At 46.4% G+C, this 27,629-nt stretch overlaps 1 protein-coding gene across 50 annotated transcripts in view; it reads right to left on the bottom strand.

The window, feature by feature from the left end:
• LOC1274328 (basement membrane-specific heparan sulfate proteoglycan core protein) overlaps nt 1–27,629 on the bottom strand; it is a 96,550-nt gene that overhangs the window by 6,147 nt on the left and 62,774 nt on the right. For 14 of the 50 annotated variants that reach the window (XM_061647696.1, XM_061647715.1, XM_061647695.1 and 11 more), the window contains 38 exons: nt 26,422–26,529; nt 26,211–26,333; nt 24,046–24,168; nt 22,658–22,774; nt 22,305–22,447; nt 22,084–22,174; nt 21,334–21,477; nt 20,405–20,537; nt 19,990–20,075; nt 19,546–19,674; nt 18,998–19,134; nt 18,820–18,922; nt 17,680–17,784; nt 17,497–17,607; nt 17,075–17,188; nt 16,654–16,782; nt 15,891–15,965; nt 15,617–15,631; nt 14,692–14,825; nt 14,504–14,597; nt 13,673–14,056; nt 13,187–13,593; nt 12,815–13,099; nt 11,770–12,734; nt 11,581–11,698; nt 10,434–11,498; nt 10,110–10,370; nt 9,852–10,023; nt 9,190–9,360; nt 8,693–8,826; nt 8,447–8,621; nt 7,766–8,366; nt 7,425–7,687; nt 7,039–7,219; nt 5,973–6,967; nt 5,739–5,857; nt 5,442–5,610; nt 1,966–2,271 (listed from right to left, as the gene is read on the bottom strand). In XM_061647696.1, the coding sequence (XP_061503680.1) occupies nt 1,966–2,271; nt 5,442–5,610; nt 5,739–5,857; nt 5,973–6,967; nt 7,039–7,219; nt 7,425–7,687; nt 7,766–8,366; nt 8,447–8,621; nt 8,693–8,826; nt 9,190–9,360; nt 9,852–10,023; nt 10,110–10,370; nt 10,434–11,498; nt 11,581–11,698; nt 11,770–12,734; nt 12,815–13,099; nt 13,187–13,593; nt 13,673–14,056; nt 14,504–14,597; nt 14,692–14,825; nt 15,617–15,631; nt 15,891–15,965; nt 16,654–16,782; nt 17,075–17,188; nt 17,497–17,607; nt 17,680–17,784; nt 18,820–18,922; nt 18,998–19,134; nt 19,546–19,674; nt 19,990–20,075; nt 20,405–20,537; nt 21,334–21,477; nt 22,084–22,174; nt 22,305–22,447; nt 22,658–22,774; nt 24,046–24,168; nt 26,211–26,333; nt 26,422–26,529 (8,985 nt within the window). The remainder of the gene's footprint in view (nt 1–1,965; nt 2,272–5,441; nt 5,611–5,738; nt 5,858–5,972; nt 6,968–7,038; nt 7,220–7,424; nt 7,688–7,765; nt 8,367–8,446; nt 8,622–8,692; nt 8,827–9,189; nt 9,361–9,851; nt 10,024–10,109; nt 10,371–10,433; nt 11,499–11,580; nt 11,699–11,769; nt 12,735–12,814; nt 13,100–13,186; nt 13,594–13,672; nt 14,057–14,503; nt 14,598–14,691; nt 14,826–15,616; nt 15,632–15,890; nt 15,966–16,653; nt 16,783–17,074; nt 17,189–17,496; nt 17,608–17,679; nt 17,785–18,819; nt 18,923–18,997; nt 19,135–19,545; nt 19,675–19,989; nt 20,076–20,404; nt 20,538–21,333; nt 21,478–22,083; nt 22,175–22,304; nt 22,448–22,657; nt 22,775–24,045; nt 24,169–26,210; nt 26,334–26,421; nt 26,530–27,629) is intronic. The other 36 variants (XM_061647724.1, XM_061647725.1, XM_061647716.1 and 33 more) reach the window with 21 other exon arrangements.

Raw genomic sequence — 27,629 nt, 5'->3', positions numbered from 1 at the left:
TTAGCACGCACGGACACGAGTTGGCATAGATGATGGGTTAGCTAAGGCATGGGTTAGAAACGTCACGGTTAACAATAAAGCTAGCACAGTCAAGGAGATTCGTCTTTGTTTCAGTTCTGTTTTTTACATCTCAACCAGAGAAGAAACCAGGATGTTTCGTAGAATTGTGGTGCTAAATGTTGACAGATTGGCATTTGCTACTAACACAGTGCAGAACGCGTTTGGCACACACACAAGGAGCAGATAAAGCGTTGTTGTAAAAGTGATTGACAAACGAAAAGAAAGCTAGCCACTACAGTAGAACAGTGTCACAAACGGAATTATTTTCAGAAAGTAAAACAATTGCGACAAACAAAAACGTCTATTAACTGTGGCACACAAACACAAACACAAAAGCACAGAAGAAAAAAACAGAAGACAGAAGAAGAAAAGCACAGCAGCTAATAGAAAGGAGTATCAGGAAAGATGTTTCCTTTCCACCAAACAGCATATTCTCAAACAGCTGCTGGAAAAAAGCCTAAAAACGCACAGACGCGTATGCACACTCACACACATGAAAAGCAAACGGAAGGGACAAATTAAACTGTTTTACATACCGTCGGATATCATCGAATTTGTGGTGCATTGGAATTTGGATGGGCTTGAAACAAACGGATTATACACAATAGGGCAATATTGCGCTCTACAGCTAGTTTTGGGGTCGCGAACGAAAGAGCTACCTCGTCAAACTCGCTCCGAAGCTCCGAGCTGAGTGAGTGCGCTCTGCAGCAAAAATCTGGTTGCTCCACACTGAGCGAAATGAGCAACAATTTAATGCAGAGCTTAATAGGCGAATCAGCATTTTGAGAGGTAATTCATAACTGTTTTATTTTTGTTTTCAATTACTATTCGATATATTCGAAAGGATTTCACACAACGTTGTCCGCTCTGTGTGGAGCTACCATGCGCTCACAAAGCTCCGCTGCGCTCATTACGATGGAACAATACTACTTAAAACGGACGCATTTGTTTTGGTTGATATGCTTCTAGGAATGGCGTATTTACTTACAGACATTCCAATCTCTTCAAAAAGACTCTTCACAATTCTTAGAAGTTGAGGACTTTAAACACAGTTGCAAAAAAGTACAATACGATACAAAATCGCTCTTATGGGAATAATTTGAACGTAGAGCAACAATATGTAAATCTACGTGTGAATAGACAACGAGTTAGTACACAGATCCGTTTGTAGCGCGTGAAATATACCACAGGACACAGGAACTCTTCTCTTCGGGAGTTCCAGGTTTAAGAGGACCACATTGAACGGGACGTATGAAAGATTAAGGCAAGCGAAACAAAAACGAAACAAGATCTACACTGCTAATCACACACTCGCACACAACATACAGGGGGAAACACAATGAAAGCTACACACACAGCGAAAGTTGGATGAAGAAATGGCGTAGATACTCCACCGAAACTGCTCGCAAATGTCTCCGAGATATGGTATTCCGATTACGATTAGCAGCGAGCACGATCGGGCACTCACAGACACACACACACACACACTACGTGCTCTCGGCACGTAGGGCCAAGTAAGGATCCGAGGTGGAATTTGGAATTTTGACACGCCTGGACGGACGGCGCACGACTGACACGACACAGTTTGCGGAGTAGCTGGCAAAGTACGGTCGCGCTTGTAGGCTTCGCATGTTGATGACGAGATTCGGTAGTGACACTGACACAGCATGGTGGACGCGGGACTAACTACGACGTCAACTACCACTGCTAGTTTGGGTGCGCTACTACAAATTGCACGGATAAATACGGATAAGTAATAGGCACTACTGGGGGGCAGGTTGGCACAGGTAAACTAAAGGGACACAAAGACAGACAGACAGACAGACAGATAGACAGACGGACAGATAGACAGAGAGAAAGAAAAGGGCGGGGAAAAAATGAAAAGTCATATTCATAATAACAAACCGAAATGATGGTGCGTTGGTGGTAGAAGACGGTGCGGCGGCGGACGCCGGACATCCGCCACCGTCGCAGCATCCTTGACCGTGGGTCTGGTATCATCGGCCCGTCCCAACCGGGGCACCATCGTCCGCTCTTGGTCGCCGACGCGCCGCGCCCGATCGTACTGTACGCAGCACATGAAGAAGGTGCCATTGCACCGGGCCGGACTGGCGCGGCAAAGCCACAGGACGCCATCGCCGCACGTGCTCGGCGCGCACAGTTCCGGCGCAGGTGTCGGCAAACCGGTGGTAGCATTCAATCTATCTCTACCTATTGCCCACGCGATGATTGTTTGTGAGCAATCGTGGAAGGAACCGAACGGAAATGATTACGCACCGTAACGGATCAATCGTTTGGAAATTTCAAAGGTTTTTTAAACTTTTTTTTTGCAAGCCAAAAAGATGTGGCGGGTGAAAGTGTTGTGTTGCATTCACCAAATACTGCATCGGAGCGAAATTGAATTTTGAACAGCTTCAATTTTTGGTTTTGGCATACAATCGTACATACGGTGCTGGTAGCCGAATCAGGATCATCCGAAACGTAATTGGGCCGGTGGCAGTATTCGACTAAGTGCGGCGCTAAGTGGAGGTAGTGGTGAAGATGTCTTGTATGACAGGCGTTGGTGCGGTGACACAAGTGAAGGTGAGTTGTTGGCGGTGCGTCGTGCTGCTAGTGCTCATGGGTGGGTGTGTGTCACTATGAACGTGTGTGTGTGTGTGTGTTTTTCTAAGATTGCAAATGGACGGGATACCCCGCATGCCGTGCATGTGTCACGCGGCAGCACTCGCAGCACTTGGCGCAGCAAGCGTATATGTGATGCTGATAGTGATGATGATGATTGCCACGCTGTAGTAGCAAAACACACACACTCAAAGCTACACACATAAGGTTACCCTCATACAAGTGCACACATAACAAACTCATCTCACATCTAAGGGACACTACCGACTGGGGCAAACGACCCCGGGTTGTGAAAACAGTAACATAACAAGGAAGTGCCATGGCGAGGGGCTCTGTAATGTTATCGGCAGGTGTTGGTGAAAATCTGTCGTTTGTTGGTGCACAGAGATGAATAAGCAACTACCAATTTACAGAGAGGAGGAGGAACAAACACTACAAATGACTGAAATCGTTCGATCGTTCGCAGGACATCTTTAGTGCTGGTACCCTAAATTTTGCATCAACGTAACACCGACCGAAGTGATTCATTTCTTTGCCAAGCTCTGGAAGACGTTGTGCCATTTCATGTTCAAGAAATAGATCACTCACAGTGGATGGCGGTGATCGTTGGATGTTTTGAAAGCAATGAGGTGAAACAGGGAAAACAGTGAAGAGAGAGATTGATAGAAAAAGTAAGTAAGAGAGAGAGAGAAACAGACAGGGATTGATAGAAAAAGTGTGAGAGAGAAAGAGAGAAAGAGAGAGAGAGAGAGAGAGAGAGAGAGAGAGAGAGAGAGAGAGAGAGAGAGAGAGAGAGAGAAAGAGACTGGGCGAGATCGGTGATGATTTTTCATTAGTAATATTGGTCTGTTATTTTATTGTCCCATTTCCGGTTGTGTTCTGCTTGTTATCCTTATTGTGTACGTTCCAAGGCTTTGCCTACGCCTTGCCGGTTCCCTTTACTGCATTTACTACCATCCAAGTATAGCTGGGGGGAGGTTGTGTGTGTGGGGTACAAACAACAGCTCAACATTTGTAGGCGGTTAGTCATTCATAACACTATGATTCTATGCGCAATGTTTTTTAACAAGTACATACATAAGTATACGGTGTGCTTGTGTGTATATGTGTGTTTTGGCGGGTGTTTGCGTGTGTTGGTGTGCATGAACAGGGTAAGAGGGAGGAGGGCGGGTTGCAGTGATCGTTTGCTAGTAACATGTTGCACTATGTACGGGTGGGGAAGGGACATAAATCGAACCTACTAGTATCCAGTGCGCTGCGCAACAATGTTTTGCCGCATTCTGCCTGCAAAAGATCGCTGCCTAGCGCACTGCGAAACTATCGAACCGTTCTAAGGCCTGGCAGCCGTGGAAGAAGAGGAAGAGAATCCTCATGCTGAAGTAAAATTCTTCTAGTGTGTTGCTAGCACGATGGGAAACATGCGGATGCTGCACGATGCTGCACTGTTAATCACCTCTTACAGCCACTACTAAAGGGCATACTAATCTCCGACCCACGCGAGCCGAAGGTGAAGACAACGTGTACTATGCTTGCGTACGATTCACTATGATTTTCTACCAGGAGGGCGGGTGTTTGTTTGTTTGTTTGTGCTGTACTAAATGTGTAAAAGTTTTGACGCCACAAAGCGCGATGTGTGATTTGCCTGTTTTGTTTTATCTTTTATGTGGTGTACTTTTAAACACGGCAGGGTGGCAGTATTTGGTTGTTCTTGCAAACGAAATATCAATCACCATAGTAAAGAGACGCTACTATTTATTCCCACTCCCTTAATACCGTCGTATTGCCTCACTATGAATGGCAGTTAGAGAGTTACTTGCGCTGTATAAACGAATGTCGTCTTCGTGTCGTAATGTTATCATTCTTGTTGTATATATATGTGGTAACTTATTGAAGTAAAGGCTGTTGTATCCTGTTACCTTAGCGCATAGCATATGCGTGTTGGGTTTAAAGGCATTTAAGGCCAAGCATTACAAAACCTGTGCCGTCTCTCATCGAGCAGTGAATCATATGAACAAATCCCTTCGTTCACTAAACCGCATGCCCCCTGTCACTGTCATATGTACATTCACTGGGTGGGCAAAAGAAATGTAGCTGAACGCTCATGAAAGTACGAGTCGCAAACCGCCCGATCGATCGAAATACCTATTAAATGTTCCCTATCCAGTATTAATATCTTCTGCTTGGAAACGTTGAAATGATACAACAGCATGCTCGATAAAAATATCTATTAATTTAAAATCTAACCTCTGACCTGTGTCCTGTGCTTGTGTCGTTCCAAGATGCCAAGTACTAAAAAAGGCTAATGGCTGTTCTCAAAATTTAAACTACGCTATAGCGCTTGAATCTTTTACAACTACTTCTACAGGGCTTTTTGTTTGGATGTGGGGAAACAACTCCAACCTAACGAAGCGTAGCTAAAATTTTGAAAGATTATCTAGACATCGAAGCAGCATTGGAAACGACAGTTTCTAACCCATGATCCTTAAGCGATCTCTCCCAAAGACGATGCGTTAAAACTGTTCGATTTGGTTTCGCCTTCTGCCTGTTTTCTTGCTTTCCCCAATTGTCTTGGGGTGCGCTGCCTGCTCGTTGGAACGCGGTGTACTGTTTCTGGGTGTTTTTGATTCGCTTAAAGCTCCCACCACCACCACCGCTTGTCAATCTGGGGTTTTGCGTCGAAGGATTTGCTTTGTTTGGTTGTGCGCTACACTACCGGTTCCTTTTGCGCAAAACAATGCGCGATGCCTACTTATACTTACCGACCGTTAGCACTATAGAATCGTACACGACCGTGCCGTCCGGATAGGACATGCCGCACTGGTATGTACCAGCATCTTCCGGCTCGAGATTGAACAGGTGCAACTCTCTACCGTTGGCGACAATCCTAGCCGTTGGCGGGAGGGTGCGTTCCAGGCGATTCCAGTTGTACTGCGACGAGGTACAAGACATTGAGAAACCAATCCAATATCAGCAAATATATGTTACAGACGGCCACTAGCGTCTATGGCGCGGCACACTATTTGTTTTTCTTTTGTTTGGTTATTTACTGAACTTACCCGCACGTTGACGTACGGTGCACCAGCCGGCAGCTTACAGTCCAAGCGTATCGCCGCACCTAGAGACGCCTGGTGGTACCGCTTGCCCACTATTGGAGGTTCCGGCATGAGCTCATTTTCTAGTTGGAGAAACACAGTTGAGACAGTTGAAAGATTAGCTTACGAACATCAGGCGATGATGTTTCAAGGACTCTGTCCTCAACACTGGCGTAGAAGTAACGAAAGCATGCTTACTGTTAACGACCACCTCGGCGGCCTTCTCCGTCTCGCCGAACTGGTTCCGGACGTGGCAGTAGTAGCGACCGGCATCCTCCGGCGCGATGCTGCTGAACCGCAGATAGTTACCGTACGCCTGCACCGTCGGCGGCAGCGGCAGGTTATCCTTGCGGTGCCATTTCACCTCGTACGCTACGTCGCTCGTGACGTTGCACAGGATGTCCACCGCGTCGCCCGGTCGCACCGTCATCGGCATCTGCGGGCTGAAGCTGATCTTGGGCAGCGAGATGACCTCCACCATGATGCGCACTATCGTGACCGGCTGCGACGGGGACGGGAAGGTAACGCAATCGTACATGCCGGCCGCATCGTGGCCGGTGCTCTCGATCGTCAGATTGCCGCCGCGCACGATCGACCCGTACGGCAGGGGGCGTCCGTCGCTGCGGCGCCATTCGGTGCGGGTGCTGCGGAACTCCTCGTTGCACATCAGGTGCGCCTGCTCGCCGAGAATGGCCTTGTAGGTGTAGGCGATCGGTTGTGAGGAAGGGCCCGGCGGCCGTGTCGGTGGCAGACGCGGCGGATAGTACGACGGTGGCCTGTCGTCGTCGTCGTGGGGTCCGACGTCACCCCGTTTCGGGTCCACCTGCAGCGACAGGTACTGGGAATCTTCGCCGGCCGCATTCTTGGCGGTACACTCGTACGTGCCGGCATCGTTCAGCTCGGCCTGGTGCAGGTACAGCGTTACCTCGCGCAGTCCCTCGGTCTGCTGGCGCAGGTGCGACCGTGAGGCACCCGGCGGTGGCAACAGCGTTACCATCGGGGCCGGTTTGCCGGTCGCCGAGCAGTGGATGGTGAATTCGTCGTTCTCCGTGATCTTGTGGCTCTCGCTCGGTTGCAGCCGAATGATCGGAGGTTGCAGCACCTCGATCGTGGTGGACAGTATGGCCGAGCCGGCTGCATTATCCGCCCGGCATTCGTACTCGCCCGCATCTTCCAGCGAGGCATCGCGCAGCCTGTTGGGGTGGTGGAGTACAGGGGTTTGATGTTTGTACAGTGAGAGAGTCGGTTCGGATCAGATGCTTACGTGATAACTCCTTCCGCATCGTTGGTGAAGCGAGATGACAGCGGCATACGATCCTTGCGCACCCAGGTGATCGATGGGTACGGGACGCCGGCCGAAGCCCGGCAGCTCAGACGCACCGATTCGCCCACCTTAATCGTTTGCGGTTCGCTCGGGTAGATCTCGAGGACAGGCTTTTCCCGACCTGCGAAAAGAAGGGATCATTTACGATGAAGCATTTCATGATTGGGGGAGGGGAGTTTGCTTTCGCAATGGGAGATTATTGCAAATGTTACCAGTTATCGCTTCGAGAGCTTGCAACACGAAATAGAGGTTGGAACGCGTTATTGTTAAGGTCTTGTCTTACCACCGTATCTAATCAAAAAATTCTTTTTCCCCCGTGTACTTACGATCAATTTCTACGACGGTGTAGGCACGATCCATGCCCTCCTCGTTGCTGGCGACACAGATGTACACGCCACCGTTGCTTGGCTGGGCGTTGAAGATGCGCAGCACATTGCCGCTCTGTTGGACGTTGCTTTCAAACGTCTTGCCGCTAAGCGTCCACTTGACCGTTGGGTACGGTGTGCCGGTGGCTTCACACGAAAGCGAAAAGTCTGCCCCTTGCAGTACGACGTAGTTTTTGTTCAGTGGATTCACTCGTGGCGCAACCCTGCAATGGAAAGACGGTTGAGCCTACGGTTGTCATCGGTGTAAGCTCGTAAGCTCATCGTGCGACGCTTTTCCTTACTTGTTCGACGGTGGTAGCACATTGTTATCGGCAATGACTACATCCACCGTGGAGGTCTTGGTGCGTCCGTTCGGGAAGTACGCGGTACAGCTATACCGACCGGTGTTCTCTTGCGATGCGTGCTCGATGATGAGCATTTCGTTGCGCACGTCCGCGTTGCTGGGCAGCTGGCGCTCTCCCAGCTTGCTCCAGACAACCTGGGCCGTCGGCGAGCAGCGACAGATGAGCCGGATCACCTCGCCCGGCTGTCCGTCGAAGCTGCTCGGCGAGATCTCTACGCGCTCCATCTCCGTGGGATAGGATGGCGGCAGGGTTGGGCCAACCGCTGGCCGTACGTACACGGTCAGCAGGGTATCGGACTCACCGACGTCGTTACGGGCAACGCAACGGTACGTGCCAGCATCCTGCTGTCGCAGCGCGCTGAAACGCAACAGTCCACGTTCGGTGACCGCGTGGTATGGTAGGGGCTGATCGACTCGTTCCCAGGTAATGGTGGGTGTGGGATAGCCGGTGGCAGTGCAGAGCACTTCGGCCGAGAGATGCTCATCCTGGTCGATGAACGGTTGCGACAGCAGCACTGTCGGCTTGGCGGATCCTTGTTCTTGGGGAAGAATAGACATAGCACAGAGGGTAACAGAAATGTCATAGGGAATCCATCTTGCTGGGAAAGTGATCACTTACTGCTGACGTTGATGGTGACCTGCTTGTAGACGACTTCGGTACCACTGCTCGCCTTACACACGTACAAACCACCGTCCTTAATTTGAATGTTCGTAATCACTAGCGTACCACCGTCCGTGTAGGCACTGTCCGGCAAGCGTCCATTCTTTCTCGTCCATTGTACATCGATCGGGCTCTGTGAGAGGGGATGATCGGGCTTAGTTTCCGATTCGCATCAGTATCAGACAAACTTAAGGGACATCTTACCTGCGATACGACGTGATGCGCTGTACAGTCAGCACGGAAGTCTTCGCCAATTTCGACGATCTTAATCGACGGTACGTTGATGACCACTTCGATTACCGGGTTTCGTGGAGGTACAGTTGGACGAGTGTCGAGTTCTTTACAGAGGAAAGACGTATCGAATGGAAGCATTAAATTTTGAACTCCAAACGGCGGGTGTTTTGGGGTAAGAATTCTTTGTTGGTGGCATGATTAACAACATGTGCCTACTAATGCATTGGTTAGATACTCGAGTAGCTAACGAGTTGTTGAAAGCGGATCATTGTTAGTTTGACACCTTTGACACGATATTGTTGTTACGAACGAAAATGTGTCTAATATTGGACTACTTGGTTGGTTAATTGAATGTGTTAATGGTCGCGATCGGAGGCGTTTAGTGTAGCAGTATGGTTAGCCCAACAAGCGCATACTAAAACAAGTACAGACAAAAAGAGATCGGTAAACAAAAAAAAAACAAAAACCTTCGTTCGATCGCTTGCTCTTGTACATTACGCCAATCTCCACTCCCTCTGTATCACATTTTTGGTATTGATTGAAGATACCGTTCTTTGACGTGAACACGAAGGCATTATTTGTGCAGTCAACTTTGGTAGGAGCCCTATTGTTAGCCGGTCTCGGACGTTTAGGTAACCCTAGATCATGATGCATGCGATGGATCGTCATATCCCGTACGTTAGCGATGATTTGTGGTTTTGTTACAGATGCAGAGTAGATGCATGTATGTGTGCGTGTATTTTTGTATGTTAGAAGGATGATTTGTAAATAAGAAAATTAAGATGAGAGATTATGTGAAACCCATGGAAATTATCTTACCATCATGGAAGCAACCCGTTTAGTGTGTGTGTGTGTGTGTGTGTGTGTGTGTGTGTGTGTGTGTGTGTGTGTGTGTAATTTTTAGTGATTTTTGTTTTGGAAATGTAAGACATTTTGAAACGATTGTCTGCAAAACGCAGCGTTACCCAGAGTGCATAATGTGATTAAAGAAATAGAAATAGAAGTGAACAATATCCCAAGGTGAGGCGTAATGTGAAGAATAAAACATCGTAAGGCGAATGCCAGCTTCATTGCATGCGATCATCCGTTGAGCGAGGGGGGGATCGACATGAAAAACCAAAATACTTACGGTTGTCACAATTGTCACCGCTGTACCCTTCTCTGCAGTTGCACACAACGACACCGCGGTTGTCCATCTGGCACGAGTCGGCATTCTCGTAATTGCACGGGCAGGGCTTGCAGGCACCGAGCAAACCGGCCGATCGATCGTAAATGTCTCGATAGTGCAGGTCCTCACATTGCTGCAAGAGTGCGAGCAGAAAACGGGAAAAAGTTTAGCCAATATCCACTCAGTTTGGAGTTTCTTCGTCAATTCTTTAGCCCTTACCTCGCAGCTAGTGCCACGATATCCCGGAGGACAGCGGCACATTTCTACTTCCACCGCCGGATAGGGCGTGCGCGTTGGTATAGCCGTGCCGAGGGTAATGTCACTCAGTCTAGACACCGAGGTGGATTCCTTGGTGGTGGCACGGATAAGAATGTGCTCCAAGTTCGACAGCACGGTCAGCATATCACCTCGTGAAGCTGGGTACGAGTTTCGGCGGTTGATAACGATCCAATTGTGCTCAACCAGCGGTACGGCGTAGGTCTGGAAGAAATATCCAACATCATGAAGCAATTTGAACTCCGCTCACGACTCCCGATTACTTACACCATCGTCGTAGTACTCGCGAGACCAGGCCAGCTTCATACCACTGCCGATCAGGATGATGTCCTGATCAGCCAGCGGACGGCCACCCTCGACGTACTGCGTGACGGTGAGATTCGCACCGTACGAGAGGACCTGATTGCCCAGCACCAGGTTCGGCAGGCTCCAGTAGTACGTTTCCCGATCGCGGAACGTGTAGCTGATCTCGTTGATGCTCGGGTTGATGGCAAAGTTTCTGCTCTCCAGCAGCGTACCCTCCCGATCGGTCAGCGTGATCGTGTTGTCGTACGCGTCGACAATGACGGGCAGCTCCTCGCGGTACAGGTTGGAGCTGCCGCACGATTTCGTCACGCCGGAGCAGAAACACTCCACACAGCCCGTTTCGTGCTGCGTGCCGAGACCGAACGAACCTTCGCGGCACTGGTCGCACCGACGGCCCTCGACCAGCTGCTTGCACTCACAGCCCCGCTGACAGTTGCCGGTAAAGCCACGCACGTCGCACTCGCGACAGTCAAACGACTGGTCCGGCTGGCTGAGCGTGCAGTCGTAGCGCGAGCCGACGGTCGCATTGCCAACGTACGGTGGGCGGCACAGCTCGCAGTTGTTGCCGTACGTGTTGTCGCGGCAGTTGATGCAGGCGCCGGTCTGCGGGTCACACTCATCCGAATGGCCGTTACAGGCGCACGGTTCGCAAATGCCCAGATAGATGCCCTGGTCGCCCTTGTAGTAACCGGGCGCGCAATCCTCACACGACAGCCCAATGTGACCGGTCGGACACTGGCACTGCTCAACCGGCCAGGCCCGGGCGCCAGTCGCGTACGGTGAGTCGCGAGCAATGTCCAGACTCACGTACGACAGGGCTGCCTCGTTCGAAACCGTGTTGTAGGTTGCCTTGATGAAGATATCACTAACGTTCGCTAGTGCCATCAGCAGGTACTCTCGCGTGGCCGCATTGCCATCCTCATAGTTTTGCCACTCGTCCTCCACTATTGACACCGAGTGGGTGTTCGAGCCGTACGGAGAAATGGGGCTGTTGGTGCGATAGTGATGCAGCTTAATTTTGTTGCCCTGCGTGAACGAGAAATGCGAATTTACGGTAACAACAACGGATCACAAGGCATCGGAATATTGCCTTCCTAGGGACACTTACGCTATGCAGCACGACGTCCGGAGAACTGTTCCGTGAGATACCGCCCGAAGAGTGGGGAGTGTAGCGCAACGTGTAGTTCAGATGGCCGCCAAACGAGGTTAGCTTGTTGCCCAAGAATCTGGAAGCAAATGAAAGGTTAGACTTAAAGTACATCCGTTCCAGGTCGGTTTTGCGAAACTTGTTACATACTGGTTGGGCAGCCGCCAGTAGAAGGTGTCATCGCTGGCGCCAAAGTTGCGGTACACGATCTCCCGGTTCGACACGGGCAGCGCGTTGGCAACGATCGACGGGTTGGTGTAGTCGGAAATGAGCGAGAACCCGGACCGGCCGTCCGCGAACGAGGCGTGGATGGTATCGCGGACCCAGGTGGTGCTGCTGCACACGTTCGTCAGCCCCATGCAGAAGCACTCGACACAGCCCTTCTCGTGCATGTAAAAGTGCTGCGCGGCGCATCGATCGCAGTACGTTCCTTCGATGCCCGGCTTGCAGTAGCACCGTCTGTCCGAGCCGATGCGTTCCGTGCCGAGCGCGTTACAGTTCGTTACCGGGCGCGGGAAGCATCCCTCGCCGAGCGGATTGCCCACGTACCCCTCCTCACACTCCATGCACCGCTCGCCAGCATAGCCACGGTCGCACTGGCACACGACATTGTCCCGGCTGTCCAGGTAGCAGGAGCGGGCGCGCGACTTCTCACCCGCCACCGGGCAGGGGCACGGTGCGCAGGGAATGTCACGGTTCGGGTCACCGTAGTAGCCTGGCTGGCATTCTCGCTCACGCTTCACGCAGCGCCCCAGCCAGGGTCCGCTGTTTTGGCGCACGTAGCCATAGTCGCAGCTCTCGCAGGACAGCCCGCGGTACCCGGCCGGACAGCGGCACTGTTCCACCAGCGAGGCCGAGCCCAGTCCACGGTCGTCGTGGGCAGCCGAATCCATCATAACGTTTACCAGCTCGATGTTACGCTCGATGCCGTCCACGTACTGCATGCGTATCAGGATGCTTTCGATACTCGCCAGTGCCATCATGATGTCTTCGCGAGTGGCCGGCGATCGGTCCGGGCGTACCCAGTTGCCCGGCAGTAGGCTGACGGAAACGTGGTTCTTGATGTCCGGGTAGAATGTGCCACTGTGCCAATGTACCAAACTCATTCCGTTACCCTAAATTGAAGCGATGAGCGTAGAGTTAACACATCTAATGTTGAATTGCTTGATTATCAAAGGCGTTGGAGATATCGTACCTTAAGAATTACGTCCGGCGCATTCACGGGACGGCCGGTACCGTCATATTCAACATCGTAGCGAATCGATCCACCGTACGACTTGAGCTGGTTGCCCTTGTACTCTTCCGGCAGCGAGTAGTACGGCACCCGTCGTCCCGGCACAAGATTCGTTAGGCGCAGCTGTACTCCGTGACGCTGGGCGGTGAGATTGTGATTCTCAAACTCGCCCACGACCAACTCCCTGCGTCCACTCCACGGTCCTTCGACGCCGACGATCGTCAGCGACGATACAGGCGGTTTCAGCTACACAAGAAAGAAGGAACGAAATTGAAGCTAGGCGACGAACCCCAACCATGTGTAGCGCAAACCCCTTCGCAAACGATTACTTACCGCGTACGTGTACAGGTCGGCACTGTTGCAGGAGGTCGTAACACCGAAGCAGAAACAGTTGATGCAGTCGGACGGGTTGCGTGCCTGGCTGTTGAATGTGCCCTGCTGGCAAACAGGACCACTGCCCGTTACGATCACGATCGTGTCCGGCGACACAAAGTGAGTGCCCATCGTGTTGATGATCTCGCACGAGTACGCACCGGAGTCGATGGGTTGCATGTCCTCGCAGGTCAGCCGGCCGAAGCCCTGGTCATTGCGCGAGGTACACTTTTCGGGCACGTGTCCCCAGTTCAGTCGCCACACGATCAGCGGTACCGGCACACCAGTAGCACGGCAGGTAATATTCAGCACACCGCCAGCAATGATCGATAGCGATGGTGGTGGTGGTTGAATTACAGCCGGAGCCACTGGAGTATGGAAAAAGTTGGGTTTTTTTATCACACCTGTTAACTTTACTCCTTGCCAAGGGGACTCTTCTATACTTACTGCAGCCAACTTCGTCCGATTTGTCCTGACAGTCGGGATGCGTATCGCACTGGAATGACTTCGGGATGCATTGGCCGTCCCGGCACTGGAACTCGTCGTGCCGGCACGGTGCGTTTGGTGGCAGCGTTGCACAGTTCTCCTCATCGGAACCGTCCCCACAGTCCTGCTCACCATCGCACAGCCACGTCTTCAGTACGCACTTGCGGTTGCGGCACTTGAACTGGTTCGGTTCACATTGGTCCTTATGGCTGCACCCGTTTTCGTCCGAATTGTCGGCACAGTCCTGTCGCCCGTCGCAGATCTGTGACTTCAGAATGCAGTTTCCGTTCATGCAGGTGGCCTCATTCACGCCACACGCTGTCGGTGGCCGTTGATGGTAGTGGACTGCATGATATTGCAAAGGGAAGCAAATATTATTTTTAATTAGTGGAACTGGAAACGTCACAAAACCCTTCAGCCGTATTTTGTTCATATTGTATCTTTGCTTCGAAAACAGTATTTTTGCTTTAACAGTATACTAACCATCATTCCAACACACCACGTACACGCAATTGTGGCATGTGTGTGTGTGTTTTTGTGCATGAAAGGGAGAGGACAATTATTTTCAAATCAATGTCTAACAGCTTGTATCATCAAGACTGTTTACCTGTCCCGTAAAATGTAAACCCTATGTGAGGTATCGTTCCATACTTTAACGTGCTGTACCGGATTTGACTGTACTTAATATTCCATGCTGTGAGGCAACAGTGTGAACGCAATTGGGAAATGGAGTTTTTTTTCTTCACATGATTAATTTAAAGCTATTCAAACAATGTTCCCAGCATTACTTACATCGTTCAACGGTCAGTTGCACCACTTTGCTGCTTCCAGGAGTCGATTTCGGGTATCCGACCGCTTCGCAAATATATTCACCGTTGTGATCAATCTAAACGAAATTGGGGGGAAGATGCAGAGTTAATATTGCTATTGTCTTTTGGTGTATTCATTGGGCATAGGCAACGGAGAAAGGTTCTACTTACCCGAATGTTCGGTATTTCCAGACGACCGTTCATGTCCCTCGTGCCGGGTGGTAGCGGTTGTCCATTTCCACGAACCCACTTAACCTTGGCGTGCATCGGGCCTTCGTCACGGCACTGGAAAACGACCTCGTTGCCTGAAATGTGGGCAAGAACGTGTTAGCAAATGGGGGGGCGAAAGATTCACTTTTGTTCATTGTTCCCCGCTAAAATGAGTGAAAAATAATATTGGATGGACACATTTTATGGTAATGTGCCAAATAAAGGTTTTTCGAAAAAGTTTTAGTTGATGGGGAGGTGTGGAGATTTCGATTAGTTAGCTAAGTATAACAGAGCAGTTTTGCAAGTTTAGTTTATATTACAGTTCTTAATAACTTAATAACTTAATTCGATAAAATCCTTGTCAAAATATGGCCACGTTGTTTTATCATAATTGTTTTCGTCATGATTTTTTTCAATATAAATTTTAAACACTGTTAAAAAACCCCTCAATCAAGGACATTCAGGGTCGCTTCAATTAATTGGTGAAAGTTGTTAAATATTTTTGTATAATGATTTTTCTAGAATTATGTTCATGTGTTTCAAACTAAAAACGAAAAAACAAATATTATTTTCTTTCGTTTTAGCGATATTAAATTGCTATACATTTAATGTTTTAAGAAAGTATGGCTTCAAACAACTTTGTACAGTAATTTCTCTTTAAAATAGGGGTTTTTTGTTTTGCTTTTTGGGAATGATTCGGCATTTTTGAACAATTCCTCAAAAAAAATCAATATTTTGCTTGGCCAATTTCTAACAATTGCCAAAAAGTATGTTGTGCTAAATGTGTTTTTTTAAGAAACACTAACTACTGATATCATGCAACGATCATGCAGTAAGAAAGAAAAACATGCATTTGTTTGCCTTGACGGTCGGTCGTAAAACTTACCCTCCACAATTTCCTCTTTTCATATCAAAGCAAGTGATTAGCAAGCGTATAAAAAAGGGAAGAAGATAGCGTTAGAGTAAAGCGAAGGATGGCAATAGACAATGCAGTAGGATAGTTATTGGAGCGTAGGGAAAGAGTATCAACAGCGGGAGATAATAGCGGTATTGGTATTGTTGGGGCACATTTGTACATGGTGTCACAATCACGCCAGCTCTCTGATTCGGTAGAGCTTTCGGTTCCTTCATCATCATCAAATACGTTTGCAACTACTTACTTTCCTTGATGGTTTGCTCATCCGGGTAGGTTTTAAGGTTCAGTCTCGGTTGATCGAACGGTGGAGGCGGGGCGTCTAGTGTTTGGAGTAGATCGGCAAGACGGAATGAAACAAAACCGTTGCAATTAGTATCATCAAATTAACAATTGTTCCTGTGATTGAATCATTAAAATTTGTAATAAGAAGCATCAGTGTGATATATATTGATTAGACAAACGCACACACGTATTCCAATTTATTGTTGTTTTAGTTGAATTTTGTAACCCAGAAAACAATTGAAACTATATGCTGGTTAATGGTAACAATTCAAATCGACGCAGATTCACTTTAGTTTGTGTTGATTGACTCAGCCGGAGCTTCGGTGTTGATGTACAGATGTGTTACAGTGTAATAGTAAAAATGCATCCAAATTTGTTTAACAAAACTTACAGGCATGGTCGAAGAATGTTTTTGAAGCATGTGCACTTTAGTGTAAATGGTATTAAACTCTTCCGCGTGACGATTTTGTATTCAGTAGTGAACTTTCTGAATAATTTAAAGAAAATACATCCACTGCACGCTCACGAAAGTGATCCGTTCACCCAGAGTCACATCACATCATTTTAGTATATTAAAAAATTGTTCAAAAATATTATTCGCCAATTGAATTACTCTAAAACAAGCACGCTGTTAGATATCGGTGCAAAATTAATCCCGGAAGCAAAAGCATCAAAAACCACGGGACGAACCCGGGGCACGCGCGGCACAAAGCCACGACACTTACACTGGAATTCATCGGTACAATCAAGCTCATCGCTAGTGTCGTACGGACAGTCTACCCTGCCGTTGCACTTTAACGCCATTGCAATGCAAGGACCGTTCTCGCACCGGAATTTGTTCGGACCGCAGCTAGCTGTAAAGGTTCCGGCGGTGGTCCAGTTCCAAAAATCGATGGACGTTTTCAGAGGGACAAAGACGATAGATCAGAAGACGAATGAATGGTGGGTGTTTTGAGGCCGAGAACAACAAACGAAATCATAAACGATGTGATAGGAAATGAGTAAACGAGGAAAATCGATCGATGGGAATGTCGGAAACGCACGAAATGTTCTTAGAAGAATACGGAGCAAAATGTGAGTAAAAGGATGAAAATGAAGAGGAAACGGAGAAAGAAAAAAAAACAAGACAGAAATGAAGCAACTTACTACAACTCATCTCATCACTGCGATCCTGACAATCGTAGCGACGATTGCAACGTTGGTCGAGTCGGATGCACTGACCACTGTGGCATGTCCATTCGTTGGATCGACAGATCCGCGCTAGAAAATGCCCATTGGCCAATACGGTGTCGATGTTGGACAAAATGAGCAGGATGTGCGTCAAATGATTGGCGATGAAATGGGTTTTTTTTTGCGAGTGAGAGTGGCGGTGTATGAAAAGAAAATGATAATAGAAAATTAAACAAAATGAAAGGAAATCAAATGAAAGCAAAAAATAACGATACAAATATCCTAACAGCCGATTGCAAAATTAGGGAAACATTTTCATACACCAACAATTTTGAACGTCTTTTTTCCTCCCCTGTAAAGCAGAAAGCAACTGTGTCTACCGCGTTAACGATACTTACTGCAATCTTTTTCATCTGATCCGTCCACGCAATCGATACGTTGATCGCAGCGACGAAGTTCATCGATGCACTGGCCAGTCCGGCAACGGAATTCGTTTCTTGCACAAGAACCTGTGAATTTAAAGTACAAAAACAGTTGTGAAAAGCGTCACAGTTAGCAAAGGAATGTTAGGTGGGACGTACAGTTGCGCTCGTCAGATCCATCGGCACAGTCCGGCCGTCCGTTGCACAGTAGATAGTTGGGAATGCACTGACCATCTGCGCAAGTGAATTCATTGGATCGGCAGGCTGGAATGAAAGTGTTCATGAGTACCCAATTGTCGCGATTTTTCATGTGTTTCTACGATTTTGGTGAAAATAAGCAAACGCATGCAATAACAAAACATGACAATAATTTTTTTTTAAATACATGTCTGGAGAATTCTGCACATTTGGTTTCATTTGTTAGAGTACGCATGCTAGAAACGGTTATTGGAGTAGGTATTTTCATAAAACGAATAGCCAAAAATTACATATGTTTACAAAAAATGTGTGTAAGTATAAGTTTCATTGCTACAACATTAAAAGAATAAAGCAAATAAAATGAGAACCGTAAAAATGCAGTCTTTTTTGGCTCCGCATCTAAAACTTTTGTTCCATACTATTGCAAACTGGACATATTCTTAAAGATTCACACATGCATACAAAAAAGAAGGAAAAACTATAACAATAAATGCTAAACAGAGAGAAGCGAGTGAGATAGAGAGCAAAGGGCAGAATAATGAGTAGGTACTATTTATTAACCGAAACAGTTCTGCTCGTCCGAGAAGTCTTTGCAGTCGTAGAAACTGTCACACCGCAGCAAGATGTCAATGCAAGAGTGTCCATCTAAGCACGTGAACTCAGTCTCATTGCAGGTGCCTGCACACGGGTGCATATTAGTTGGTGCATGGTGTTGGTTGGTGCCGGTAGTGGTGGTGTAGGCAGTTGTGCGTGATTAAAAAGATTGGTGGCGGCAATAGGCGTGCACACGTTACAGAGTACACGAGATGGTTTTGCGAGGCGTAAGTTTTTGGTTGTTTAAAGGGTAGATTCGTGGTTGGTGCGCAAAACAATAGCAGATAGAGAGATGGAGAGAAAAACGGGTTAAAGCAGCTCCGCTATACTAGTGGAGTACAGATTCCACGATGCTAATATACTACTTTAGATTTGATTAATCGAACTACTTGATGTATGCACGTATGCAGGGTGTATTTAGATTTAGTGCTGCACGATAGTTAGAGTCTTAGATGAGTAAACTTTTAGCATATGGTTATAGCGCGCAAAAGTACCAAATATACGTACGACAATTCTGCTCATCGTAGCCGTCGGCACAGTCGCTTACTCCATCGCAACGCTGCGAATGACGGAAACAGCTACCATCGGGACACTGAAGCTCCTCGCAACGCTGCATGTGATAGGAGTGGGATTATAGAAGGATTGTTAAAACGGTACTAAAATAAGCAGAAGAACATGAAATTACCTCTAACGGCAACGTCGGACAATCGTGCTCGTCCGATCCGTCCGTACAATCCGCACGACCATCACACCGGCGATCGTCTTCGAAGCATCGTCCATCACAGTAGAATTCATCTTCGCGGCAAGGATCACTGGGCCGTTCTTTTAAGGGAAAGGTGTGATTTGTGAAAAACGATAAAGCAATTGTTTTTATTCTTGGTTCGCATAGTATTTACGATTTGAGATGGATTAATTTTCTGGGTGACAAACAACTGTTTGCATCGACTGTCTTTGTTCTGACATTTATTGATAAATATTTTCAATGTTTCTTTGAGTGCACATAATTGAAAACAAGTAAAAGATTTTGTGGTTAGCAACGCATGGTTTGAACTTAGCTGTTATTGACGATAGAAATAAACTGTAAATTAAAAGCAATATGAACTGTACGGCTACTTCAGTAAACACACGGTGTGCTGCAGAGCAGATCCAACCACGCAAACTTTCCGAACGGTGGCTATATGTTAGGGGTTTGCTTCTGCTACGTATTAATTGTAGTTGCAAAGCACGACTTACCTTCATCATAACAGCCCTCCTCATCGGAGCGATCAGTGCAATCGACTGAACCATCGCAGCGGAAATCCTTGTTTATGCAAAAGCCATTTCTACACTGCCATTCGAACACTTTGCAGTTCGTATTGTTGTCTGCAGATATACACGTGCGCAAGAAGGAAGCAGATGAATACAGCGTGTCATGATGGTAGCAAAAAAGAATGGGAGAATAATTCTAGCGTTTCAGTGCGTCGTGTTAGAGAGAATTCAACTAGAGCAATGTCATTGATAGCAATGCTTGAACAGTTAAAGCTTGTACTACATTTTACCTACTTTATTACCAGGACACACCAGGGATATTGTGGGCTACGGATATTGGATATTAGTACGCTACACGCAATTGAAAATCCGTTAGTAGAACACGTAATGCAAAACATAGAAAGTAATCCCCTTTTAATAGACACTTACTACACTCAAGCTCGTCACTACCGTCGCTACAGTGTGGCTCCCCGTCACAGATGTGCACCGACAAAATGCATTGCTTGTTCTTGCAACTATTAAATTGCGTGCAGGTGTGAACGATTGATTGTACAAATGATACGGGATGCAGACACATATATACAGGCACACATATATATATACACGTGGTGAATGGTGATCGACGCGAATCGTAGAACGAATACCAGGGAAATTGAGAAAAGAGTTGGGAAGAGAAAAGAACAGAATGGTCAGCAATTATGTACACCGGTTTGCTTAGGATGGAGGCTAGCCACCGGTATCCTCTCGATCCGATCGTGCCTATATCGCAAGGCATTCGTCTGTGGGAGGCTTCTTGCGGTTAAAGGTAACCGGCACTGTCTCCAGTTAAAAGCAGGTCACTTACTGGAACGCATCACCATAGCAAATGGCACAGTTTCGCTCATCGCTGCCATCCGAACAATCGGGAACGCCGTTACAGTAGGCCTGCATCTCGTAACATTGGCCATCGCACGAGAACTCGTTCGAGCTACAGGGATCTATGATTATATACAGAATGTGTTGTAATTGTGTTGTTGGAGGACATTCATAAGCTCATAGATTGATCAGTTTGGAAATTTTTGCATTACTTTGCAATTACCGACAACCGTGCCGCTTACACTTTGGTATTTGCTTAGTGTTTTTATAAAGCAAAAAGTTATTATTTGTATTAGTATTTGTATTTAATTAAAATGAAGTTTTTAGGAGTTCTCCAATTTGTAACTGAGCAGAATGGTGTGTTGTTTTAGTAGAATCAATTAACCATAAGCAAGCCAGAAGGTGTTTGATTAGCTTACATTAAAGCTCAACGATACCGTAAGGCACAAACCTGCACGTGAGTTGTATTAGAGCATTTATAATACTAATGAGTGCTATTAAAGTAATTAAAACATCAGCTGAAGTTCAGTGTTCGATGTTCGATGATGAGCATTTCCATTTCAATAAAATCCGATTAAGGTATGGTCTGAGTTTTACGAAAAGCTGCAAAGTTGTTTGCTGTGTTGGCATGCAGTTGATGAGAAAGTTGAAGGTAACGTAAGAAAGTCGAAAGTAGAGTAGGTAACCTTTGGCATTAAATTGTTAAACCTAACCATTGAACAGATGCACTAAGATACCGGAAAACAACCCATATACAAAACAACCGAGCTCTATTCATACCAATCAACAAATCACCCGTTACAGTGAGGCATACGCAAATTAATGAACTATCCCTCAAACCCCTTTAGTGGTGTAGAGGACGAAGGAAGTTACTGCAGTGTAATGAAAGTGAAGGGTGGGGAAAACATTCTTCTATACCCGAATTGCAGCCAGTCTCGTCGGATTCATCGTGGCAGTCTACAATGCCATTGCAGTGTTTGTAATCCGCAATACAAATGCCGTCGTTACATTCAAACTGGCCTTGGCCACAGCGAGTCAGTGATTTGATGGGTGGGTTGTTGTCTACGAGAAAATGCGAGGTGTGATGAGAATTGTTGGCAGGAGAAAGATTTGTTGAATTACGCAGAATGATTTTGAGCCTTGTTTTGTTGCATTATTTCTTCGGAAGACAACTACTAAATCTGAAGAATACTAAATCACAGTACAGTGTAGCCGAGATAATAGCCATGTGGATTTCAAATTTTACACTCTAATCGTGTTTTGTCGTGTATCGCAACATATGGAGAGGTTTGTAAACAATCTTGTACATTGGGTTTGGTTAAAGTGGTTTTCATACTCAATGATTGGAAGGACGCATCGAATACAAGCACACTTGCGGACAGCTACAGCGCACACAACGTTCACGTATAAGCCAATTAACAATACATATGACATAACAATATGGCACGACGAAGATGACAGGGAACATTCAAATTTGGGCACAAACAATAAAATTCGTGTACAAACAGACACAGGGGAAAGGAAATGTGACACACAACGTCATGGATGGATGGGAGCGTTTAGACTTCTTGATGCGCATTGCACTTGAAAGGGTCAGTTTTTAGCCCATCGAATTGGCTGTTACTCGATGTCGCTATTCGACGGCATCATCCCCTGGCCCATACTTACCACAGTCCATTTCATCCGTTCCGTCTTCGCAATCTTTCCGATCATCACACACGAGCGCTTTGGACACGCAGCCCCCGTCGTAGCAAGTGAACTGATGCGACGAAGATAATTTCGTAAAACAAAAAAAAATTATATTAAATTAAAAAAAAACAAACAAAATGAAACAACAAGAATCAACATAAAAATCTCGAAGTGTAAAATTCGATCAAAAACTGTTTTACCTCGTCTGGCATACAGGTATAATCGCCACAGACTGAGTCGGTTTCGTCGGAATTATCACCACAATCGTCAATATCATTGCACATGTAGTCCTTCGGGATGCAATTCCCATTATTGCAATGGAACTCATGTTCACTGCATCGACCTGGGATGTGAAAAATGGCGAAAAACAAAGGAAAAACGAAGATAACGAATGAACTAAAGCATGTACATAATAATTGACTATACTGAAAAGAAAATTAAATCCATTTGGAGTTATCTTTCTCCGCTCAATGACGATTTCAACCAACACTGCAGGAACTACTTTGCAGAAAGTAGGCGATTTGATTGAGTCCCCTGTGGGCTGTAAACATACTTGTAAAGTTACATCCCCGCTCATCCGAGCGGTCATTGCAATGGTTAACGCGATCGCAACGCTGGTACATTGGGATGCAGAATCCGTTGTCACATCGGAACTCGTGCGCGGTGCAGTCTGCGGCGTTTCGTTGAAGCGGATTGGCAGTTGAAGCGTGTTTCGTGCAAGCATCGATGCACCAGGCGTTTCGTTTTTGTTGGTGGAGGTGGTTTGCGTCGGGTGATGAATTTGCGTAACAAATCATGCGAGCATGCAAATAAATAGTTAGCAGTTTACCAGTGGAAGAAAACCGGGGGAATGGGAAGAAACAATGCAACGCACTGATTAGTGGCGACGTCGCTAAACGATTAATGAGGGATAATGAGGGATAAGGTTCCAAATTCCGACACCTGTATTGGATCTAGTCCAATCTAGAGTAGCCGAGTAAGAAACGAGTGTTAATGAGAATCAAGCGGACGAGTGTATTAGTCACGTAAGACAAACGAAAAATTTCACATTGGAGGAAATTTGATGAATTTATTGTTAGAATTTATATTCTTTACTGATTAAATGAGATTTATGTTATGTTTGTTATGATAAATTTTGATATATTTGTTTCTTCTATGATGGTATTGTAAAAAATCGTAGATATAGTAATTTCAGGGTTATTAGTTATTGAGAAATCATCCATTCCGAAGGTTGGATCCGAGGTTTAGTTCCAAAGGATTATCAAATTTAACAATGAATGTAAAGTTTTACTTAGGATTGTTTTATACAAAATAATCTTTGATAATTTTGGTTTTTGTCTCATAGTTGTTTCAAACTTTCATAACTTATAAAAACCTATTGTTAGAAAAAGAAGGTAGGGTAAATTTACTGCATCTTAGAAAAAACTCAATTAAAAAAAGTCCTCAACCTTTGCTAGTAGTCCTCAATGATTTCCTGGTGGGTAAAAGTAACACTCCAAATCATTTATAACCAAATTCCCGGAGAAAGCTTTGATAAATTGTTGCTGTCTTTCTCCTTTTGTCGTTGAAGCAAGTCAAAGCATGGAAAGCTAAGGCATTTTAGCACAATGTTTAGAAAAACTTTTCCAATAAAACAAACTCTTATGATTACAATACATAAAAATATTCGCATACTTCCTTATAAAATCTAACCCTGCACCATGATGTAAGTAAACCAATCTCAAATCATACTCAATCAAAGAAAGCAAGTAAGTAACTCGAACGTTTTTCATCAATGTATTTCACACATAAAACACAAAACACACACACGCATACACACAGGGGAAACGACACAAGACAGGAGAACGAACGCTTCTTGCGCCAGGGACACAAACAGGGATGGCAGCAGTTGGGATGGGAGTGTGTGGGCCGGAGGTGAGGGAGCGATCTGGATGCACTTACCACAGACCTGCTCATCGGTTCTGTCCAAGCAGTCGTATACCTTATCGCACCGCTTCTCTATCGGTATGCATCTTTTATCCCATCGACACTGAAACTCGTAGATCGAGCACTTGTCCCGTTGGGCTAAAACAAGGGTGTTTCGTTTCGGGTACATTAGTGAGTGGAAGTGCGTTCGAAAAAAAGGGCCAAAGGTCGTAGTGCGGTCCATGTCTTTTGTGTGTGGAGTTTTTCGAAGAAATAAAAGGTGCGCAAAATGCGCAAATTCTTTTGGGTGGGAAATAGTACAACTCATACTTGAAGTAAAAGTGCACGAAATGCACTGGACTGGCAAAGGTGGGGGTTTGGTTTCTATTTAAAGAATATTTGTACGAATAATAATAAAAAAAACAGTTGCACAAAACAGACGTGACGGTAAAGAAGAAGACAGCCGCCCATGGTAAAATCAGGAAACTCATTAAACAAACGCGTATCAAAACGTCGCATTTCAATCAACTCTCTGGCAGCGCGGATCATCAATCGCACGTTTTCGTCGATAGAGTCGCAATGTCACGCACCTGCGAAAAACCTATTAGCTTTCGAAACACGAAAGTCAATTAATATTTTTCCTTCCCAGCTGCGAATGGTTGCATGTTTTTTTGGGAAGTGCAAATTTAAATCAGGAAGGAAAGAGGAAGGAATACAAATCATTGATCGGGAGGGACACAACATCAAGCTCGCCAGGGGAAAACACAGCGCAAGCTCTCTAAAGCGTGTATCGCGTGGAAAACAAATCAAAACATTTTGAATCCCTAACCCGAAGGACTTAAAATCGTGCAATTCAATCATGCAACGCGCCAGTCCCCTTCATCCCGCTCCCCGGGGCTACTGCTAGCATTAAGTATTGATCGAAGCAAAGTGAAAGCGAATAAGACGCGGGGCGCGGTAGGAGAGGTGAGATAGGGACAACCAGTGTCTGGACATGGTACCGTGAGTATCGCCATTATAACTGACACCACGTGAAGTCCTCTGTTTGATAGCGGCAAATGCTGGGAGACGCTGCAAAGGGACGAGTTGTTTGGGCGCTCTGGGTGTATATATGTGTGTGTGTGGTTATACTGCCTACGAGTCGGATCACTTTACCTGTTGTTCTGCTTACCAGCACCGGTCACTACTTTAACAGCAAATAGCATGCATACAAAAAGGGATACAAATCAAATGACACACTACGTGGTGGAGTAGCAAGAAAAGCAGACGGAGAGGGAGAGAGAACGTGCAGCATTTTTCTCGTCCGAAGGGCATGCTAGCGAGTAACGTACGTGCAAGCGTGGTTAATGCAATGCTAATGATAGTACATCCCACAGGCAATCCGTGCCCATCCTTTCCCACCCACAACCAGCTACTACCGCAAACCGTACTTCTACTGTACTTCTACTACCAGCAACACTCTCCCCGGCGCTCGTTCTACCCGATGCTTACTGGGACAGTTGCGTTCGTCGGAAATGTCGTCCGGACAGTCGATGTTGCCGTCACACTTTTGCTCCAGCGGAATACACTGCCCATAATCACACTGCCAGGTGTTTCTCGGGCAGGCTGTGACCGAGATGTAACCGGGCGGACGCCATAATTCAGGTAGGCATGTGGAGAACGTTTATAAACAGACACGCGAGAAATTTAGAACCAAATTTTTACGCGAGGAAACTCCTCGAGGAAACTCAACAAAAAACGCGAACAGGAAACGAAAAGTTAAGCGTCAAGCAAAACAGACACCTACGACACTCATCCTCATCAGCGTGATCCCGAGGACAGTCGACCTTGCCGTCGCAACGACCGAGTATCGATACGCACGACCGGTCCCCGCAGGTGAACTTGCCTAACGGACAGAAGGTGGCTTTTTCGCCCTTTCCTTGGTAGCAATCCCGACCCGGTTTTGTGTGTGTCGGTTAGCAGGGCAGCATGCGAAAAATAGGGAGGGAAAGGTTAGCAGACGTTATGTTGTGTGAGTATGTGTTTTTGGTCATGGTTGTTGTCGATTAACGGATGTCTTAAGCACAGCGTCTTCAGCCCCTCAGCAGCAACAATTATGCTCTAGAGAGGAGACGATTCTTAGGTCTCGTATGTCCCAGGGAAGGATACAACCCTGAAAGAGTGCAGTGTGGGGAAAACGAAATCGTTACATTAGCGCCTACCTTCGCATATTTCATCCTCGCCATCCGAACAGTCCCGATTGCCGTCACAAACGGCTTCCTTCTGGATGCAGGTATTATCCGATCGGCACAGGAACTCGCGCGATTCATCACACTCAACAATTCCTAGTTTTGTGGTCGAGCAGTAGCAGAACACGATTGAAATTAGTAGATTGTTTTGTAGCCAGAAAAAAAACTGACCACGGACACTTACCACAGTCCTGTTCGTCTTCGCCTCGTGAACAGTCCGCCACACCGTCACACTGTCTGTCCTGATCGATGCATCGACCATCATCGCAAGTGAACTCGTTGGAAGTGCATTCTGAAATAATAAGGTACGGAACAAAACCACAAAGAACAGTTCAGTTAAAGCAAATCCAATGAAATGGTAGACAATGTTTCCGCCAAGTGGAAAATAAGAACAACAACGATTGCTTGGTTGTTCTCTAGCCCGTTTGCTACGTGCCCCGTGTGTCGTGCCAGTCTTTAGATAGCTTATGGATATGATATGGTTTTACCGTTCGCTCGTAGTTCGCTCCCCAAACGGAACGTTTACGGTCAGCGCCGGAAAGCTACAATCAACACCAGCGCAAGCATAACCGATTATACATTCAGCTCCCGGCGTAACCCCGGACACACAGCACACTAAAGAGGGTTGATTTTTCGAGCTGATTCTTATTGTGTTTTTGTTTTTGCTCAATTTAGACCCGCTTCCGTTTGGCATGAGCGAGTAGAAAGGGAGGATTTTCCGAGGATTATGAGTGTAGAATAGTAATAGGAATAGAAGATGGTCGACTGTAAAGTGTTGGCACTTGGTTAGACCACTTTTGGTGAGTGGTTTACATGGTGGGAAGTAAAAAGGATTCATTTTGCACATGTTTTCGAATAATATGCTATATCTATTGAGCTGTGACTCAATTGTAGCTGATCATTTATGTACTGTATGCTTCTTTAACAGTCGCCAACGTTTTGTAACATACTATTTAGAAGGAACATATTTACTAAAAACATTGCACATGATTAAGGTTACTTTGTACATCTAGCAAAGGAAAGCAAAGGAACCGAAGTAAATTACATCATCATGAGCCGGTGCTGTTGCATTTCAATGAAGGGTTCCACCCCTGACCCAATATTTCATGAAGGACAAGTTCACGCAATGCTACAACATGCTAATTGTTGCTAATTGAAGCTTCGATGCTTATCAATGCGATTGCCACAATCGCAGATGAGTGCACTAAATTGGCACTGAACACCATTGAGGTGGCTGTACAAAGAATATAGTAAATGGTGCACATGGTTCACAAGATGTATGCAAAATTGAAGCAGCTTGTGAGGAATTTAAAAATTTTAGATCATTGAGGGTGTTCGAATTGATGGCATTAATTCTAGTGAAACTCTCCTCAGATGGCGATATGCATAGGG

The sequence above is a fragment of the Anopheles gambiae genome, chromosome 2 (genome assembly GCF_943734735.2).
Source record: "Anopheles gambiae chromosome 2, idAnoGambNW_F1_1, whole genome shotgun sequence".
NCBI classification, from domain to species: domain Eukaryota; kingdom Metazoa; phylum Arthropoda; class Insecta; order Diptera; family Culicidae; genus Anopheles; species Anopheles gambiae.
This window is presented reverse-complemented; position numbering and strand designations above follow the sequence as displayed.